At 36.8% G+C, this 18,675-nt stretch overlaps 3 protein-coding genes and 1 pseudogene across 3 annotated transcripts; 1 reads left to right on the top strand and 3 right to left on the bottom strand.

Moving 5' to 3' along the window:
* The first annotated feature begins 1,598 nt into the window (after window positions 1-1,598).
* On the top strand, window positions 1,599-3,927 carry LOC132167764 (lysine-specific demethylase JMJ13-like). The gene is made up of 8 exons (XM_059578789.2): window positions 1,599-1,896; window positions 2,031-2,187; window positions 2,306-2,522; window positions 2,609-2,662; window positions 2,750-2,829; window positions 2,921-3,198; window positions 3,282-3,671; window positions 3,764-3,927. Exons 1-8 carry the CDS (start codon window positions 1,599-1,601, stop codon window positions 3,925-3,927), a joined length of 1,638 nt encoding a protein of 545 aa, XP_059434772.2.
* Window positions 3,928-4,441: 514 nt separating this feature from the next.
* On the bottom strand, window positions 4,442-7,752 carry LOC132167759 (inositol oxygenase 1-like; annotated as a pseudogene).
* A 4,135-nt stretch (window positions 7,753-11,887) lies between these two features.
* Window positions 11,888-14,122, bottom strand: LOC132181797 (inositol oxygenase 1-like). The gene is made up of 11 exons (XM_059595030.2): window positions 14,040-14,122; window positions 13,794-13,893; window positions 13,596-13,674; window positions 13,297-13,501; window positions 13,035-13,094; window positions 12,892-12,944; window positions 12,682-12,804; window positions 12,488-12,557; window positions 12,305-12,383; window positions 12,085-12,166; window positions 11,888-11,998 (listed from the first exon to the last, which is right to left on the bottom strand). Exons 1-11 carry the CDS (start codon window positions 14,068-14,070, stop codon window positions 11,972-11,974), a joined length of 909 nt encoding a protein of 302 aa, XP_059451013.1. The 5' UTR covers window positions 14,071-14,122; the 3' UTR covers window positions 11,888-11,971.
* A 1,528-nt stretch (window positions 14,123-15,650) lies between these two features.
* On the bottom strand, window positions 15,651-18,141 carry LOC148587771 (bark storage protein A-like). The gene is made up of 6 exons (XM_088513280.1): window positions 17,537-18,141; window positions 16,958-17,025; window positions 16,684-16,839; window positions 16,326-16,517; window positions 16,029-16,208; window positions 15,651-15,916 (listed from the first exon to the last, which is right to left on the bottom strand). Exons 1-6 carry the CDS (start codon window positions 17,817-17,819, stop codon window positions 15,740-15,742), a joined length of 1,056 nt encoding a protein of 351 aa, XP_088369406.1. The 5' UTR covers window positions 17,820-18,141; the 3' UTR covers window positions 15,651-15,739.
* Between the last annotated feature and the right edge of the window lie 534 nt (window positions 18,142-18,675).

Below are 18,675 nucleotides of genomic sequence, written 5' to 3'. Positions count from 1 at the left end.
TTTTCCTTGTTTGGTTGGTAAGAAACCGAAAGAAAAAGATTAGTCAGAATTGAAATCATTAGAACATACTTCGGAACTTGAAGAAGAAAATCAACCTCACAACTGGGATAGAAAGAACAAGAAAAAGAAAAGAAGAAACTATAAAAGCCTTTCTTTTTCTTTCTTTTTCCTCAGTTTTCTCGAGAATCAAGCAGAACATGTTGGTTTCAAGATTGATGGGTTATACTACGTTCGGTTCTCTGAGGTTGTTGAAAAAGAAAAGAAGAAACTATAGAAATCTTCTTTTTCTTTGTTTTTTCTCAGTTTCCTTGAGAATCAAACAGAACACGTGGGTTTCAATATCTGCGGTGTTTACTACATTTGGTTCTTTGGGGTTGTTGAAAAAGAAAAAGCAGAAGCTATAGAAATCTTTTTTTTCTTTCTGTTTTCTAAGTTTTCTTGATAATCAAACAGAACATATGGGTATCAAGATTTTTGGTTTTTAATACGTTTGGTTCTCTGGGGTTTCTTTATTTCACTCTGTAATTCCTGTATGCTGCGTAAAGTTCTGAATCTAAGAGAAATTTGTTGATTTTTCATAGCTATTTTGTTTCTGGTTTTTTTTCTCTATCATTTATCAGATATTGGAATATAATTCTCTGTGAACCATGCGTTTTGAACTAAATAACTCAAGTTCCACCCCAATTTCCAAATCTAATCTAGAATAACTAAAGAGCCTCCTCTTCTATTACTGGATATTTAGGAAAATATTGCCTTCCAACTTTCTGCTTATGTTGAATAAGGAGAAAACTTGAATTAAACTTTATAAGATATGCGCAAGCCTTTATATATATGTTGTTTGATTTAGTAACTTGATTAAACACAGTTGTGGCCCTTTCTACCATCTTCTCTTTTACCCAACCGTTCTTAGTATGGTTATGTACAGTAACAAATTCTGTCTTGTTCTTGTTTTCTATTGACCTTCATGCAGGGAAGTATGATTTTAATTGAAAGATATTGTAGTCCATACTGTTGAATGAATGTTTATGAACAGACCTAGGAACCCCTTTTTCAGTATGAACAAACAGTAAATTAGAGCTAAATTTTATGATGATGATGATTTTATTGCTATATATTTCATGTTATCAGAACTAAATATACAACATTCTCATTATGCTATGGTGCCAGGCCCTATCTGGTGTCCTTGGGTACATTGTTAGGCTGTGGCTTAAATTATTATGAATTGTGTGTGCTATTGAATGTATAACATTCAAGAAAATCCAGTGCAGCTCAGGGTCAGACCAAGAAGGAATAAAAAAAAGTATCTTTTTTTATCATAATGTATTCTGGGAAACCATTGGTAATGGGAACAATCTGTTGATGTTATTGTGTGTAATCTTAATATGAAAGTAAATGCACCTCTCTGTTGATGTAGCAAGGGTTCTTTTGTTAATGGAAACAGTATGCTATGTGAAGTCCTGAAGTTCTTGCCTGCAACTTAAAGAGAATTCATATATTTACCATTTGGGGCAAATGAATATTGGTTTTGATTGTTCTCCAAATTTGTGTTTCAGGTAGTACCATATTTTGTTTGAGTTTTGTTTGGTGAGAGCGATGAGATGGAATCCAGAATGATCCATAAAGTTAAGCATCGAACTAATAAGAGAACGCAAATACCAGTGAAGGACACAAAAGCTTTCACATCATGTGGGGTGAAAGTTGTTACTGATAAGAATTGCTTCTCTCAGTCCACTGCAAAAGAGGTATCTTCAAAGTACAAAGTGGATAAGTTTGACCTTAGAGATCAAGAATGGACAGAAAAAATTTCATCGTGTCCTGTATACCGTCCATCAGAGATGGAGTTCGAGGATCCTGTAATTTATCTGCAAAACATTGCTCCTGAAGCTTCCAAATATGGTATATGATAACTGATAATTGGTTATGCTAACATTTTCTTATTTGCAGTTAAAGCTTTCTTGTGTGTTAACAACTTCTTCAATGAAAATTCTTTGAATATCCCTGAATCAATTTGTTCCTTTACCAAATTTCAGGAATCTGCAAGATTATTCCTCCAATAAATGCTTCTGTTCCAGCTGACATGGTACTAATGAAAGAACTCAGAAACTTCAAGTTTGAAACTGTTCTGCAACCTCTTCGTCTGGCTAAATGGGATGTAAATGACAAGGTCTCGTTCTATAGGAGAGGAAGGTAACTCTTTCATAATCTAAGCTACTATCCAGTTAACTCCATGATGAGATTTAGTTGTCTGAGCACAACTTTCTTTTTTTTTTCTTTTTTTTTTTTTTCTTTTTTTTTTTTTTTTCAGGAAATATACCTACCGTGAGTTTGAGAGAATAGCAAACAAGTTGGCTCGTCGATTTCCTTGTTCTTCATTTATTCCTCCTGAGTACATGGAAAAGGTGTTCTGGCATGAATTGGCCCATGGAAAGAAAGGAACAGTTGAATATGGAGTCAATGTTGATGGCAGTGCCTTTTCATGTGATCCTAATGATCAGCTAGGGAAAAGCAAATGGAACTTGAAGGTTTTTATCCTAATTTTGTCTTTCTGTCTCTCATCATTCCATCGTCTATATTATAATTCGTATACAACTCGATTCTTTGATTGCAGATTCTGCCAAGGCTTCCAAATTCCATTTTGCGTTTGATTGAAAGAGATATACCGGTATGCTGACCATTGTTCAACTCTTGGCTAAATTTGTCAGTCTATCTTATTAGAGCTTTGGTCTTAACTTTATTGAGTTGGTTTCAGGGAGTAACCCATCCAATGCTTTACATTGGAATGCTATTTGGTATGTTTGCATGGCATGTGGAAGATCACTATCTATACAGGTACATCTTACTACATTTGTTGCTTTAGAAATCGTCTAATTCTTCAAAGCTGTGTTCATATATTGATGTCCTTCACAATTTTCCTTACCAGCATTAATTATCATCACTCTGGTGCGCCAAAGACTTGGTATGGCGTCCCTGGTCATGCAGCTCTTCAGTTTGAAAGGGTAGCCCATGATCATGTGTATTCTTGTGATAACTTTTCGGCCAATGGAGAGGATGGTGCTTTTGAACTGCTTGCAGAAAAAACAACAATGTTTCCTCCAAGCATTCTCCTAGAACACAATGTACCTGTGTACAAGGCTGTCCAGATGCCTGGGGAGTTTGTTATAACCTTTCCAAGAGCATATCATGCAGGATTTAGCCATGGTAAATCTCTCTCTCTCTCTCTCTCTCTCTCTCTCTCTCCCTCTCTCTCTCTTCTAACTATTTCCTGCTGGGTTCAATTTTAGGTTTTAACTGTGGTGAAGCAGTTAACTTTGCTAGTGGTGATTGGTTCCCAATGGGGGAGCTGGCTAGGCAACGTTATGCTCTTCTTAACAAGATCCCAATGCTACCTTATGAGGAACTTCTCTGTAACGAAGCAATGCTTCTATTCAAATATTCTATGCAAAAAAATTATGGTGATGATACATTCAAAGATTCTGTCTCTCAACGTTCTGTTAAGGTTTCTTTTGTACGCCTCATACAACTGCATAAGCAGGTTCTTGAGCGCTTAGAAGTATCATCTACTTACCCACATGCTCAAAGAACTCTAGTATGCAGCCTCTGCAAGAGAGACTGTTACTTGGCATATAATTTGTGCGAGTGGTGCTATTCTGATCCCATCTGCCTTTTTCATGGTATGAGAGTATTGCTAGATCTTAATGTTTTCTTTCCATGTAGTTTTTAAACACCTGAGATTGGTTGTACTAACTCTATTTGCACAATCTAGGGATTAATTCACTTCATTGTTCGTGTGGGAATGAACATACGATTTTCCTGAGGGAGGACTTTTCAGCAATGGAAGATGCAGCTCAAAAATTTGAGCAGGAAGAGGAAATATTGCTGAAGCTTCAGAAAGAAACAAATTTTGGTGATGACTTGCGACTGCAATGAAGTAAATGAGTTTCAAGACTTTCAATTTCTTAGAGATCTGCTGCTGCCATAATTGGAAATCCCATTTACAATGCTGAATTTGTTCTTAACTATATTCTAGAACAAAAAGAAAACCATTCACTTTTCATAGTCATTTCATTTAAGTAACCTTTGTTGTTCATTTTTTGTGTGTCTAATTTGTTTATGTTCGGGAAATTTAAAACCGGACAAGCATCAACAAGAAGGAAGAAATTCCAAAGGAACTACTAGCTCTGCCTCTGATGTAACTTTACGGGTTTGACATTACTGAATTTCTTACCTTAGAAGACTTTCTAACAAGGAATAATGCAGAGAAGCAATTTTAAGCAAGTATTTTTCCAACTCTAAGAAGAGAATAGTTTATTTGAGGTGTTGGCTCTCCTTATGATTAAAATTGCCCAAGTGAATGGAAGCACATCCAAAAAGGCAGCATTAAAGAGCATGAAGTAAAGACTAAGCCTTTGGCCTTTTCCAGTGTCTTCCAACCTCCAAGGGTTCACCATCTGAGTTTTGACGGAAAATACTGCAAAAAATAAAAAAATAAAAAATCCAATTATTGAAAAAATGTGAGCATTAAAAATTACCAAAGCACAGACTTATGAAATGGTGCACACCTTTTCAATGAGGTATAGATATAATGGCTTAACATTTCGAAGTCAATTCCAACCTTGCTCTTACTGTAGAGGTCATATTGGCTGTACATATTTTGTAGAAATAAGAAAATGAGTTTTGTTGTTGCAATCAGCTCCACAAGAAATGACTCATTTGTTTCAAAGAAAACTGGTTTGAAGAAAGGAACCTGCAAATTATTAAGTGAACAGAAAATGGAAGTTTTCTTGAATATTTTAACCCACTTCAAATTCTGTCGATCCTCTTCATTCAATAGGTAGTGATATGCATCTTCCTTGTGCAATGTTGCAAAATGGACAGAAAAAAAAATCATCTCTTCTTTAAAATTTAAAATTATTGAATATTTTTCCTATTTTAAATGATAAGTTAGAGGATAAAGTCAATGCTTACGGTAAAAAGAGTGATATCAGAAAGACAAATAATGCAGCTGGAGGCAGAGTTGTTCCATTTTCCTTTGCAACCTGGAGATTTGGAAGCAACCTTATTCTAGTCTCTTTGTGGAATAATATATCGTGGAAAACTATGATATTGAAACCATATCAAGGCTTATTTACTAAAAAATATTTGAATTTTCAGAGGATATACCAAGTACACGTAATCATCATGCCCCCATGACATCAGCAAATTTTCTAGTTTACATCCCTCAGAGTAGATTCCAAGTTTAGTGTCGTAAGCAGGGTTGTTGTAATCTGGATTGTCCTTCAAATACTGCAACACAAACACTTCTTTCATTAGACTGACTATATTTATAAACATGTCAAGCATTAATTAATTAATGTTTTTGAGGAAATACCTTGTGATGAACAATCGATTCGTCGAATGCACAACCAACAGGAAATGTATATCCTATAACATTAAAATTTACCATCAGATTGAAATGATTTAAAAATACAAATATGCATTCCCATATATTTGGTAAAAGCACATTTCTCGCCAACAACAGCCCACTGAGGCAGCTCTTCAAATTTAGAATGAAAAGAACCTTTCCAAGATCTGAAATCCATGCAAAAATAAGGTGTCAAGTTGTTAAAGTGGATCTTAATTTATCTGAACTTGAATATCTAATGGAGCCTGCTGACAAGCATGGTGATTATCTGATATTACGCATATTGGCGAAAAAATAAAGAAACAAATAAACTCAAGGAACTGATATTCTGCATTTTAGCCTTGGAACAGACACTAGGAATATGCAAACCATGAATAAGGGCAGTCAAGTGAAGCCAATCTTCATCAGGGTAATCTTTTCTTATGGCTTCAGCTGACTGCAGCAAGTGCTCAATCTGAGGTTCGTCCAAGTCAGGGTCACTTTCATCCACAAAACTGTTAAGCAATTCAATGCATTCCCATATGCTAATCTCCACTCTGTTCAATTTCCCATACTCGTCCCTCGTCCTTTTTACTTGCATTCCTATTTTCATATATCAAATTGAATCCGTGCAGTCCGCGCAGTTAATCATTTAAGCATTAGCTTGATGAAGGTGTACATACATAGTCATATGTTTGGTTGATGTGGTTCAACACTGAGTAAGCAATTTCTTTTTTCCTTTTCTCTTTTACGGTTTGTACTCCCTACTTTTTTCGTTAATGATTCAATTGGTCACACGGTCGATTTCAAATAATGAACGACTGTAAAAGAGAGTGAGTAAAAAGATCATAGACTTGTCGTCTTGACGGAAATATCTCCTATGCTTAAGTTAGTTGATTGGAATTATCAAAGAGCCAATGAGCTACTTGATAAATGCTTGACAGATAGGCTGTCAATAAGGTAGGTAAAGCCCGCATATTGGATCGAAAGAAGCTTCCAAAAAAGCTTCTTCACATCTAGGCTTTAGTAGGCGGTAGGCCCCTGTTTTATTTATTTATTTATTTTTGATTTGCAAAATTTTTATTTTACTAAAATTTAAATTCAACAACATACATTCCATAATGCATGCCATTACTACTAATAAATATTCATGAAGCTGCACCTTTCACTAAATCAAGTAGCCACTCTGTTTCTACCATTGTATGCATATTCTTCATCTACAACATGTGTAAAGAATTGCAGCCTCTCTGTTTTGAGGTTGTCTTGTGACATCATTCCCTGTCATGAGATTGATTTCTTTCTTTTCTTCTAAATAAACTCCATATTATGCTGCAAGTACTATTAGAAGCGTTCTGAATATCTTATAAATTATTCTGTTTCGCTTTGGGGAGAATGTCAATTTAAAACACATCCAATGAGTAGGCAAATTCTTTTCTTCTTTTTTGGGTTTCCTCTAGTCCTCTTCATATGTGTTGTAGATACACTATTCTGTATTGTTGCATCATAGAGATAAGATTAGTATTAGATAGGTTTAAGGGTTAATAGTTGAAATTCCAATTCATTAGGATTATATTCTTTAAAATTATAATTATATTAGAAATATGATTAATTAGATTTCTTATCAGTTTATCATTCTATTGTAGAAGATTTAAAGAGCATATTGTTGTTAATCGAGAAGAATGAAGAATTATTAAGCAAAAGCCATAGACAGCCCAGGCATACATGAATCGCTTCATTGTATTGATTTGATTTCAAAGAATAAAGTTTTTGCTTTTTTCATTTATAGTTGATATACATAACTTGTTCATGACAAAAATTGAGTGCAAACATATTGTAAAAATACAAACACATTGTCTGAATACATTCATATAGAAAATTTTCCTACAGAAGCTGCTGATAATCCAGTCAACAGGCAAGCCTCATCTGAGTCATCTCATCTCATCATCTTCAACAGCAGCAGATGATCAAGCAAATAAAGGCCCACAAACAGGACTAACGGCGCCGGCCGTGGTACCCATGAGTATGCGGCAGCGGCACTTCTTGTGAACCATGGGAGTAGGAGGCGAAGTGGGGGAATTTTGTTGCTCCCGCACGCTTTTGGGGGTCGGAGTTTTCTCGCCGGTATTACTCCCATCATCGTCAACAGCAGCAGATGAAGCAAATAATGCCTTGCAAACAGGACTACCGGCAGTGGTACCCATGAATGTGCGGCGGCGGCACTTCTTGAGAACCATGGGAGTCGGTGGTGGAGACAGAACCGGCACCCTTTTGGGAGTCAGAGACAGAGTTGAGAAATCCCCATGCAACTCGGTGGAATGCTTCCACCCCACCCTCTGAGTCGGAGTTTTGTCGGTGGAATAAATTTGTTCCATTGAAATCTTTGCTCGCACAAGAACTTGTTGCTAAAATTGAGGGATGGCGTGAAGGCGGTGAACTTGAAGAGGCTAACACAAATCTTGCACGAATGGAGCGTTGAGGTAAAGGCGGTGAAACTACTGCAGTATATATAGCCATAGGCAATCCTTTTCTTGGTTGGACACCGACAAGGAAAAGGAAATTCAAATTCTTTGTTTTCAAAAATCTTTTTCCTTTTATTGGTTGGAAAATCAAAAAAGAAAAGGAAACCCAGACCAATCCCTTATCCCCAAAATTTAATAAACCAACCGACTTAGAAAAATAACGGCTAGAGCCAAAGTACAACTGTCTGTTTCGCTTTCGCATATACACCCTGTCTAAGATATTTCCACGTTATTGGAAAGCATCATTTTTTTTTTTTTTACAACATTTGGTCAAACTAAACCTACCCTTTGTTTTAGGGGCACCAAGATTGTGATGTGGTATCAGAGGAGAGTCCCTTTTGAGATTTCAAAATTTAATTTTTCATTCATATTATTTGGGATTAAATTATAAAAATTTACACCTTTTTATTTGAAAAACAAATTTATGTGATCATAAACTAGTGTAATTAGAGTTGACCTTCACATGCAGGGAAGTATGATTTTAATTGAATGATATTGTAGTCCATACTGTTGAATGAATGTTTATGATCACACCTAGGAACCCCTTTTTCAGTGTGAACAAACAGTAAATTAGAGCTAAATTTTATGATGATGATGATTTTATTGCTATATATTTCATGTTATCAGAACTAAATATACTACATTCTCATTATGTTATGGTGCCAGGCCCTATCTGGTTTCCTTGGGTACATTGTTAGGCTGTGGCTTAAATTATTATGAATTGTGTGTGCTATTGAATGTATAACATTCAAGAACATCCAGTGCTGGTCAGGGTCAGAGCAAGAAGGAATATAAAAAAAATTATCTTTGTTATCATAATGTATTCTTGGGAAACCATTGGTAATGGGAACAATCTCTTGATGTTATTGTGTGTAATCTTAATATGAAAGTAAATGCACCTCTATGTGAATGTAGCAATGGTTTTAAAGCTAAACTGGTTGCAAAGGGTTTTTGAACAAACCTCTGGAGTTGATTACACTAAGACTTTTAGTCCAGTCATAAAACCCTCCACCATCAAAATTATACTAGCTCTAGCAGTCCATTTCAACTAGGTTACTAGACAGTTGGACATCTCTAATGCATTCCTTCATGGCTCTCTCAACGAGGAAGTGTATATGGAGTGACCAAAGGGTTTTGTTGACAAGGAGAATCCTAAAATGGTGTGCAAACTGCAAAAGGCAATCTATGGTCTCAAACAAGCCCCAAGAGCCTGGTTTCATAGATTGTCTTGATACTTACTTGATATAGGCTTCACTGCATCTCTAGTTGACACTTCTTTATTTATTTTTTTATCATTGGCAACATTAAAGTCTTTATGTTGATATATGTGGATGATATAATTATCACAGGGACACATCCTCAGTTGATTACTAAGATTATTGGGCTAATGCATAAGGAATTTCCTGTTAAAGACTTAGGCTCTCTAAGTTTTTTTCTTGACATACAGGTTACTCGAAGCTCTGCAGGGCTTCATCTCTGCCAAGCAAAATATGTTATTGACATCCTCCACAGAACCAATATGACTGAAGCAAAGCCTGCAAAGCCCCCATGCCCATCTGGTTCTCAGTTGTCCAGATTGAATGGAGAGTCCCTGCTTGATCCTTTTGAGTATAGAAGTGTAGTAGGAGCTCTCCAGTACTGCACTCTAACTCAACCTGATATAGCCTTCTCTGTGAATCAGCTTTGTCAACATATGCATCATCCAACTGTCACTCACTGGTTAGCAGTTAAGAGAATTCTCCGATATCTCAAGAACACCCTCAACCATGGCTTGTTTTACTCCAACATAAACCTTCAACTTAATGCCTTTTGTGATTCAGATTGGGCTGGCTGTCCAGATGATAGGAGTAGGGGTGTCAAAAAATACCGGGGAACCGGAACCGGAACCGGAAAACCGGGAAACCGGGAAACCGGAAACCGGGAAACCGGGGTCCCGGTTCCGGTTCCGGTTTGAAAAATCTAAAAACCGGGTACCCCGGTTCCGGTACCGGTTTTTGGTACCCGGTTTTTACCGGGAATACCGGAACCGGGTTTCCATTTTATTTAATAATATTTATATATTATTATATTTATATATATATATATATATATATATATATATATATATATATATATTTTACACTTAGGTTTAGGTTTAGGGTATTTTAAAAAATTAAATTTTTATTTCTAAGGCCCAAATAGGGAAAAACAATGATTTTTTAGGATTTTTGGACTTTTTAAGGTTTATTTTTTAATTATTAACAAAGTCCTTTTAATTTAGACAAAGAAACTAATAGATTTTTTAAAAAATGGGCCAACCTATAAAAAAAAAAAGAAGAAGCTTATTTTAGACCCAATACCTAAAATAAGCCCAAAAATCAATTTTTTAAAAAAACCGGTTACCGGACCGGGTAATACCGGAACCGGCCGGTAACCGGGACCCCGGTTAACCGGGGTCCCGGTTCCGATTCCGGTTTCTCAAAATTGAGAACCGGGGTACCCCGGTTCTGGTTTCGGTTTTAGCCAAAAACCGGGAAACCGGACCGGGTTGACACCCCTAGATAGGAGATCCACTTCTGGCTTTGCAGTCTTCCTTGGTAATTGCTTAATCTCCTGGAGTTCAAAGAAACAACCTGTGGTCTCTAGATCAAGCACAGAGACTGAGTATCGATCCTTTGCAATTACTACTACTGAGCTGTTTTGGTTAAGAATGTTATTTCAAGAAATCCAGATTCCTCTTCCAAAGACCCTAGTTGCCTGGTGTGACAATGTAAGTGCACTATCCTTGGCTGCCAATCCAATTTATCATGCTAGAACAAAGCATATCGAAGTTGATTATCACTACATCAAAGAAAAAGTGCTCAACCGAGACATCATAGTATCCTTCATCTCCACAACAGACCAAATTGTAGATGTGTTCACCAAAGGATTGTCTTCAACTCAATTTCTATTTCTAAAATCCAAGCTACAAGTGATTTCATCCCCTTTTAGCTTGAGGGGGCATGTTAAGCATACTACTGATGACGAGCCTGAAGTCTCTGGTAGTGCGATCTAGCGCAAGCCCACAGAGCGATCGAGTGCACATGTAATGGCTAATGAGCCTGAAGTTTTTGGTAGTGCAATCGAGCATAAGCCCTTAAAGCAATCGAGCATACATGTAACGGCAAATGAGCTTGAAGTCTTTGGTAGTGCGATCGAGCACACTTACTACCTGCACTCGAGCGCACACGCGATCATGTGAAGACTTCTATTCCTACTGCATCTCTTTCTTCTAATCATTAATGCAAACAGATAACTCTTTAGTCATCTGTTTGCATTCTACCTCTCTTGTTCTCTTGTTATTAAATTCATATTAGTATTAAGTCTTATTCTTAAATTAGGATTAAGTTATTAGTTTTTGAATTCACATCTACTTATATTATCAAAGTTGGTGATGGATTATATTTGTGATTTCTGTTCTATTTAAGCTTAATGAAAAAGCAGTACAACTCATTCAGCAAAATCAAGTTCTTTAAGAACTCTTTTACTTTTGTTAATGGAAACAGTATGCTATGTGAAGTCCTGAAGTTCTTGCCTGCAACTTAAAGAGAATTCATATATTTACCATTTGGGGCAAATGAATATTAGTTTTGATTGTTCTCCAAATTTGTGTTTCAGGTAGTACCATATATTGTTTGAGTTTTAGGATCACTTTTATTCATTACATTAATAATATACATGAACTCTGATTACAAAGTTTTGAATATCTTGTAAAGTATACATAGTAGTTTGTAAGGTGCCAGGCATAATTTTGTTTTATTCCAGAGTAGTTAGGAAGGCACAAGATTTGTAATACTCAGAGTTGTTAGGAAGGTCAAGCTTTGTGATACTAATCACATTTTGAGAAAGATTGGAACTTCTTTAGGATCACTTTTATTTATTACACTAATAATATACATGAACTCCTTATACTGATTACAGAGTTTCTTAGTACATATATAGATGATTAAAATTGCCCAAGTGAATGGAAGCACAGCCAACAAGGCAGCATTAAAGAGCATGAAGTAAAGCCTAAGCCTTTGGCCTTTTCCAGTGTCTTCCAACCTCCAAGGGTTCACCACCTGAGTTTTGATGGAAAATACTGCAAAAAAAAAAAAAAAAAATCCAATTATAGAGAAAAGGAGTACTGAAAATTACCGAAGCACATACTTATGAAATGGCACACACCTTTTCAATGAGGGATAGATAGTATGGCTTAACTTTTTCGACGTCAATTCGAACCTTGCTCTTACTGTAGAGGTCATATTGGCTGTACATATTTTGTAGAAATAAGAAAATGAGTTTGGTTGTTGCAATCAGCTCCACAAGAAATTACTCATTTGTTTCAAAGAAAACTGGTTTGAAGAAAGGAACCTGCAAATTAAGTGAACAGAAAATGGAAGCTTACTTGAATATTTTAACCCACTTCAAATTCTGTCGATCCTCTTCATTCAATAGGTAGTGATATGCATCTTCCTTGTGCAATGCTGCAAGATGGACAGATAAAAATCATTTGTTCATTTAAAGTTTCAAATTGTTCAATATTTATCCTATTTTAAATGATAATTTAGAGGATAAAGTAAATGCTTACGGTAAAAAGAGTGATATCGGATGACAAATAATGCAGCTGGAGGCAGAGTTGTTCCATTTTCCTTTGCAACCTGGAGATTTGGAACCAACCTTATTCTAGTCTCTTTGTGGAATAATATATGGTGGAAAACTATAATATTGAAACCATATCAAGGCTTATTTACTAAAAAATCTTTGAATGTTCAGAGGATATACCAAGTACATGTAATCATCATGCCCCCACGACATCAGCACATTTTCTAGTCCACATCCTTCAGAGTAGATTCCAAGTTTAGTGTTATAAGCAGGGTTCTTGTAATCTGGATTGTCCTTCAAATACTGCAACACAGACATTTCTTTCATTAGACTGACCACATGTAGAAACATGGCAAAAATTAATTAACTAACGTTTTTGAGAAGAAATACCTTGTGATAAACAATCGATTCATCGAAAGCACAACCAACAGGAAATGTATCTCCTATAACATTAAAATTTGCCATCAGATTGAAATGATTTAAAAATACAAATATATGCATTCCCATATATTTGGTAAAAGCACATTTCTCACCAACAACAGCCCACTGGGGCAGCTCTCCAAATTTAGAATGAAAAAGAACCTTTCCAAGATCTGAAATCCATGCAAAAATAAGGTGTCAAGTTGTTAAAGTGGTGCTTAATTTATCTGAATTTGAATATATAATGGAGCCTGCTGACAAGCATGGTGATTATCTGATATTACGCATATTGGCGAAAAAATAAAGAAACAAATAAACTCAAGGAACTTATATTCTGCATTTTAGACTTGGAACAGAAACTAGGAATATGCATACCATGAATAAGGGCAGTCAAGTGAAGCCAATCTTCATCAGGATAATCTTTTCTTATGGCTTCAGCTGATTGCAGCAAGTGCTCAATCTGAGGTTCATCCAAGTCAGGGTCACTTTCATCCACAAAACTGTTAAGCAATTCAATGCATTCCCATATGCTCATCTCCTCTCTGTTCAATTTCCCATACTCTTCCCTAGTCCTCTTTACCTGCATTTGCATTCCAATTTTCATATATCAAATTGAATCCGTGCAGTCCGTGCAGTTAATCGTTTAAGCATTAACTTGATGAAAGTGTACTTACATAATCATATGTTTGGTTGATGTGATTCAACTGGTAGCATCGCTCCACAGTGTTTTGCCTTACGCTTCCATCATAATCCCTGCCAGCCAAAAGCCATTTCAACACGATTCCTTGAATGAGAAGCTACCCATTTATGAACAAAACCTGACCTTATAAACAAATTATATGGACAGTGGTGGAGAAAGAAAATATTAGAACCTAAATGATTGGCCAAATGCATTGGACTCCGGCACCGCAAATCCGTTCTGCGGCAATTTCTTGGACTCAGAAATTTGATTCTGATCCTCTACCTGTGACCCTTTGATTTCAAACCCCAAGAAACAAAAGTTAGACCACAACTATGTCATATTTCAGAAGAAATTTCAAGCTTATGCACTTGTACAAAAAGAATTGAAATTCCATGGACAAAAGGAAGAAGGAAGTGATGAACAAATCGGTACGTACCATGCTCCGGTTTCTCGACAGCAATCGTCATCTTAACCTTAAAACAAGATAATAGCTCGAAATAGGGAAGCAAAGCAGAGAAGAAAGGCTTATTGGAAGGCCTTGGCAGAAAATGAGGGTACGTAATATATATGGTGACATGCACAAACTTTATATATAGCTAAAAATATCTCTATTACATTATCTATATCCAACGGTTTGGTTGCTGGATTGTCTAAAAATTCATGGTTGTCATCTACATTCCGTAGAAGGATATATTTGACAATGGCTTGAATTAGCTTTTCTGAAGATATCACATCCTATTTTTTCGGAGAATTGCTATTTGTTCTTCCCTTATCCTTTTCTGTTCAACTTCTTTAAAAATCAACCGTTAGATTTGTATGATCCACGTACACCTTTATCCATGTGAACTTACTGATTAACTGTTGATTTTTAATTAAGTTTAATGAAAGAAGGATAGGAAAAGGATGTTTAAAACTTTCTCTATTTTAAATCATTGATTGTTCCAAAAACTTAAGTTGATAAAAAAATAATAAATTTAATTATTTAATTAATATTTTATCATATATGTTTTTCTCACCTCAATGGCTTTGCCCATATGCTTTGTTATTTATTGTGTGCTTGGTTTTATTTATTTATTTTGGATTTTGTATTAACTTATTTTCGTTAGTGATTGTGTCGTGTGAATGAGGTTTCATAAATACTAGGAGACAGATCTAATCATGCATGGAGAATGTCTAACAGCTTCCAACTTCCATACAATTTCAATGTTTGGCCCAAAAAACAACAGCTATATGATGGTAAGATAGCTAAAAAAAAAAGCGTAAGATAACTGAAAAAATCTATCAATGGTCGGGTTGGGGTAGTCGAACCACCCCTACGGTCAAAATGATGATTCGGCCACCATGGAAGGTTGGCTTAGCCGCTTAGGTTAGCTATTGGGTTGGTTTAGTAATCCTTAATGGTCATTCTAGTGGTTTACACACCACTCATTCTTTCTCTCTTATTTGCTGTCGTGATTTGGGCTGTTCATTTAAACTAAACGGTCCAGATAAGAGCTACCATCCCACCAGATCTCAATCTTCATTCTCTGTCACGATGGATTTCTTGATATTTGCCCTCTTTTCCTTCGTTTTATTAAAAAACAAGTTGCTTGTATTACTTCTTTGATTAAGATCAATACGTAGAAGAACCAAAATGATATCGGCAAGCATCATGAATTCTCCTAGCCACATCCCCAACAGTTTGTGGATTGTGTTACTGCTTTCTAATTCTTTGTAGCAAACCAACATTGGCTTGAATTTGACACTATTGTTACTGAAAACCCTGTGACATACTTGAACATCATAATGATCTTATTCTTCAATTTCTCACTTGTACTCTTTCCTCAACCTGGTTTCAATTATTTGTCATTGGAAAAATACAAATGCAACGTGTCACTGTGTTAAAATATTAATTAAATAATTAAATTTACTTTTCTATCCGCTTAAATGATTTAACAATGAACACAAACAAACTGCACCAACTCTCAAATTGCAGTCCACATTCCATGACAGGATAAGGCCTTGAGAAGCTCTTGCAGGAATTAATCAGTTCAAACTGCTCAACATAAGTTGAATCCTTATTTAGGAAATTTTCTCTAACAAAATTCAATTTTTACATTATGGCAACCTTCATCTACCATCTAAGGTTGTCCACTTTCAGTGGTCATGAATTACAGCTTCCTTACCAGATAATCCAATAAACTCAACCGCAACAGTGAGAGCATTCATAGCAGCCAAAGAAGTCAGGCTTGTTACAGACAATTTTTCCTCTCCACCCGCCAAGTCCGATACACCTCGAAACACAATACAAGGCACTCCATTTGATAGAGATGTCTGCATAGAGACCAACAATGCCAAACACAATTTTTAATTTGTAAATAAACAGTATTTCCAAAAATATTGGAATCATAATCAAATGAATCTTTCGTTTTTTTTTTTAACTAACCATCACAATAGCAGCACTCTCTTCATCAGCAGTGGAGACATTAAATTCTTTGAAAAGAAATTTTCTATAAGCTGCATTGTCAAGGTATATATCAGCAGTAGAACCTCTCAATCCATACACAACTTTTGGTGTTTCAGGAAGGCAATATGTCTCATTGAGACACTGTTGTAGCTTTAAATCCTGTAATCAATTACACAATTACAAGATAATGAGCTGAAAAACAAACCATGAATGATACACGCATTATCAACATGCATAAGCTATGAAAACAGAGTGGGGAAAAACCATGCTACGAACCTGAAGTGTTGTAGCAATGTTGAAAAATTTTGGTTCTATTGGAAGCCAAAAGACCTCTTCCATTGGTTTTGCTGCAGAGAACAATTGCTGCGGTGTGAAGTCTATCTTTGCCAACAAATTCTCTCCCTTTTCCGGGAAATTGAAAGCCCCAAACTTCAATTCTGTGAGTCCCCCTTCTGCTGACTTGAACTCCTTTAAAATGCAAATAGAGGATGAAAGATGAATTAAGCATAGTCCCACTAAACTACAAAATCTAGCTGCTTAAACACATAAGTTGAGGGGATTCTTTCTACTAAATAATTTGTAGCAGTAAAATCCAACAAAGAAAAGAGTAATCAACACAAGTTTAAACTTGTACCTTCCATTTCCAAGATCCTGTGAAGGCAACATAATTTGGGACACTAACATCACCAATGTTCAATGAATCATTAGTACTTCCAGCTATTCCATAGTGAACAATTCCTTGAATATCAAATGTATCAAGAAGGGTTTGCACAGCTATACCTGCATTTAGCTAAGAGTGTCACCAAAACGTCAAGTCTGCAACTCATAAAAAAATCTCTCATAGCAATTATAGGTAGTATGTAATACAGTAGTGTTGGGGAAATAATAAAAGAAAGATGAAATCTTACCGTTTGCTCTCCAGTCATCACATAAATTACATCTGTACCATTAATCTTCCCAATGTTGAACCTCCTTCCTAGGCAATCAACAAGTCAAACATATTCAAAACAAGCTGTTCATTATGTGCACGCATAATAGAATCTATAATAACAAGTTCTTTTACTTTCCTTAAAAGGAATAGGATCTCATTTTATGGTCAAGATTAAATTTCTACATCTATATATCTTGTCACATTTTCATTATGGTGTCATGTCATTTAATTTTAAATGCAATAAAGTAAAATATTGACGATGAAATGAAAGTGAAATGGAGAAAGTATTAGCCCTTCTGTAATTACAGGGTCTTCTCAGTAACAATTTTTTTTTTTTCCTCCTCCATTTTCCCACTTAACCCGAGCTAGCCCAACAATGCAGTCAACCCACCTAACTTTTAGTCTAAATGTGCCTAGCTTGTGCCACTCCCACCAAAATCAGAACCTTTGAGTTTGAAACTAGCCCATCTAAAGAACTTTTCAACCAAAGCTATTCTAGACTTCTAGTCAATCCAAGACCCATGACAATTGAGAGAGAGAGAGAGAGAGAGAGTACCAGCGAGGTCAACCCAGGGGATATAGGAGCTGGGAACAAAGAAACCAGAGGTTTGAAGCACGAGTTCTTCGGTAGGGAAAGTCATGACAAGCCCAATATAAGGCCCTGCATTCTCATTGATCCTGTCCACAACCCCATGCATTGGATGACTACACCTCAGCTGCACAGACTCTTGTATTTGTGCCATAACCAATAACCCCAACAACAACATCACTTCTAGCTCAACGTCCCACATTCTTCGCCGTCTTCCTACCACCGACATCCAACACTCTCCGCTACACATTTCCGTCGAGAATGAAAGATGATCGGACGGCTGTGGTTGTGGGTTCCCCTGGAAAGTTGGAGAGCAGCAAGAATAACAAAGACCAAGGAGACAGACAGAAGCATGGGAGCATATAACATAAGATATAATTTAGGTGTGAGCATGTGACTGGAATATCTCATCTAGCTACCAAGCACTATTAAGAAATACGAGTACAACAACTGCCCAAGACTTATAACGCACGTGGATCGCCCCTCCAATTATTGTGATAGCGTCTCATCACGTGCGTGGTTCACAAAGAGCACACGATTACTTCTTGGTACAGCTGAGAAAAAGAGCTATGTTTGGCGAGGGGAAGCCCCGCACTGTAGCTGAAACGGCACTGTTTCAGCTACAGTGCAGACTGACACATGGCTGACTTTTTCAGCTTAATTTTTTTTTTTTTTTTTTAAGCAAAATATTAAAAAAAAAAAAAAAAAAAAACAGGAAAACGCTCGGTGGTTTCAGCCACCCCTTGGCCAAAATGGGGTAGCCGGACCACCCCATTTTTGGCTCAGCCACTGGCCGATCTGGGGGTGGTCGAACCACCCCCGTGGCCAAGGCCGGCCGGCCACCCCCTTGGCCAAAAAAAAAAAAAAAGGGAACGGTGCATTTGGGGGTGTCAAGGGGCTGGGGGTGGTTTCGGCCACCCCATACGGCCGGTGTGGGGTGGCCGAAACCACCCCCAGCCCCTTGGGGGTGGTCCGGCCACCCCCAAATGCACCGTTCCCTTTATTTTTTTTTGGCCAAGGGGGTGGCCGGACCACCCTCTTGGCCACGGGGGTGGTTCGACCACCCCCATATCGGCCAGGGGTGGCTCCAGCCACCCCCTTGGCCA

This window comes from Corylus avellana, chromosome 2 (genome assembly GCF_965113065.1).
Source record: "Corylus avellana chromosome 2, dhCorAvel1.hap1.2, whole genome shotgun sequence".
Taxonomy (NCBI): Eukaryota; Viridiplantae; Streptophyta; class Magnoliopsida; order Fagales; family Betulaceae; genus Corylus; species Corylus avellana.
The sequence above is the reverse complement of the archived record's forward strand: the minus strand, read 5'-3'. Positions and strand labels throughout refer to the sequence as shown.

Excerpts from the sequence above, each read along its gene's own strand:
- LOC132181797 (XM_059595030.2), bottom strand. The coding sequence starts at position 14,070 with ATGACGATTGCTGTCGAGAAACCGGAGCATG. Across the intron at positions 12,945-13,034 it reads GCCCCAGTGGGCTGTTGTTG|GAGATACATTTCCTGTTGGT; the intron begins GTGAGAAATGTG and ends TTAATGTTATAG. Across the intron at positions 12,384-12,487 it reads CCGATATCACTCTTTTTACC|CATTGCACAAGGAAGATGCA; the intron begins GTAAGCATTTAC and ends TCCATCTTGCAG.
- LOC148587771 (XM_088513280.1), bottom strand. The coding sequence starts at position 17,819 with ATGTGTAGCGGAGAGTGTTGGATGTCGGTGGTAGGAAGACGGCGAAGA. Across the intron at positions 16,518-16,683 it reads CAGGATCTTGGAAATGGAAG|GAGTTCAAGTCAGCAGAAGG; the intron begins GTACAAGTTTAA and ends TGCATTTTAAAG. Across the intron at positions 15,917-16,028 it reads AGAGTGCTGCTATTGTGATG|ACATCTCTATCAAATGGAGT; the intron begins GTTAGTTAAAAA and ends GTCTCTATGCAG.
- LOC132167764 (XM_059578789.2), top strand. The coding sequence starts at position 1,599 with ATGGAATCCAGAATGATCCATAAAGTTAAGCATCGAACTAATAAGAGA. Across the intron at positions 2,663-2,749 it reads TGATTGAAAGAGATATACCG|GGAGTAACCCATCCAATGCT; the intron begins GTATGCTGACCA and ends AGTTGGTTTCAG. Across the intron at positions 3,199-3,281 it reads TCATGCAGGATTTAGCCATG|GTTTTAACTGTGGTGAAGCA; the intron begins GTAAATCTCTCT and ends GTTCAATTTTAG.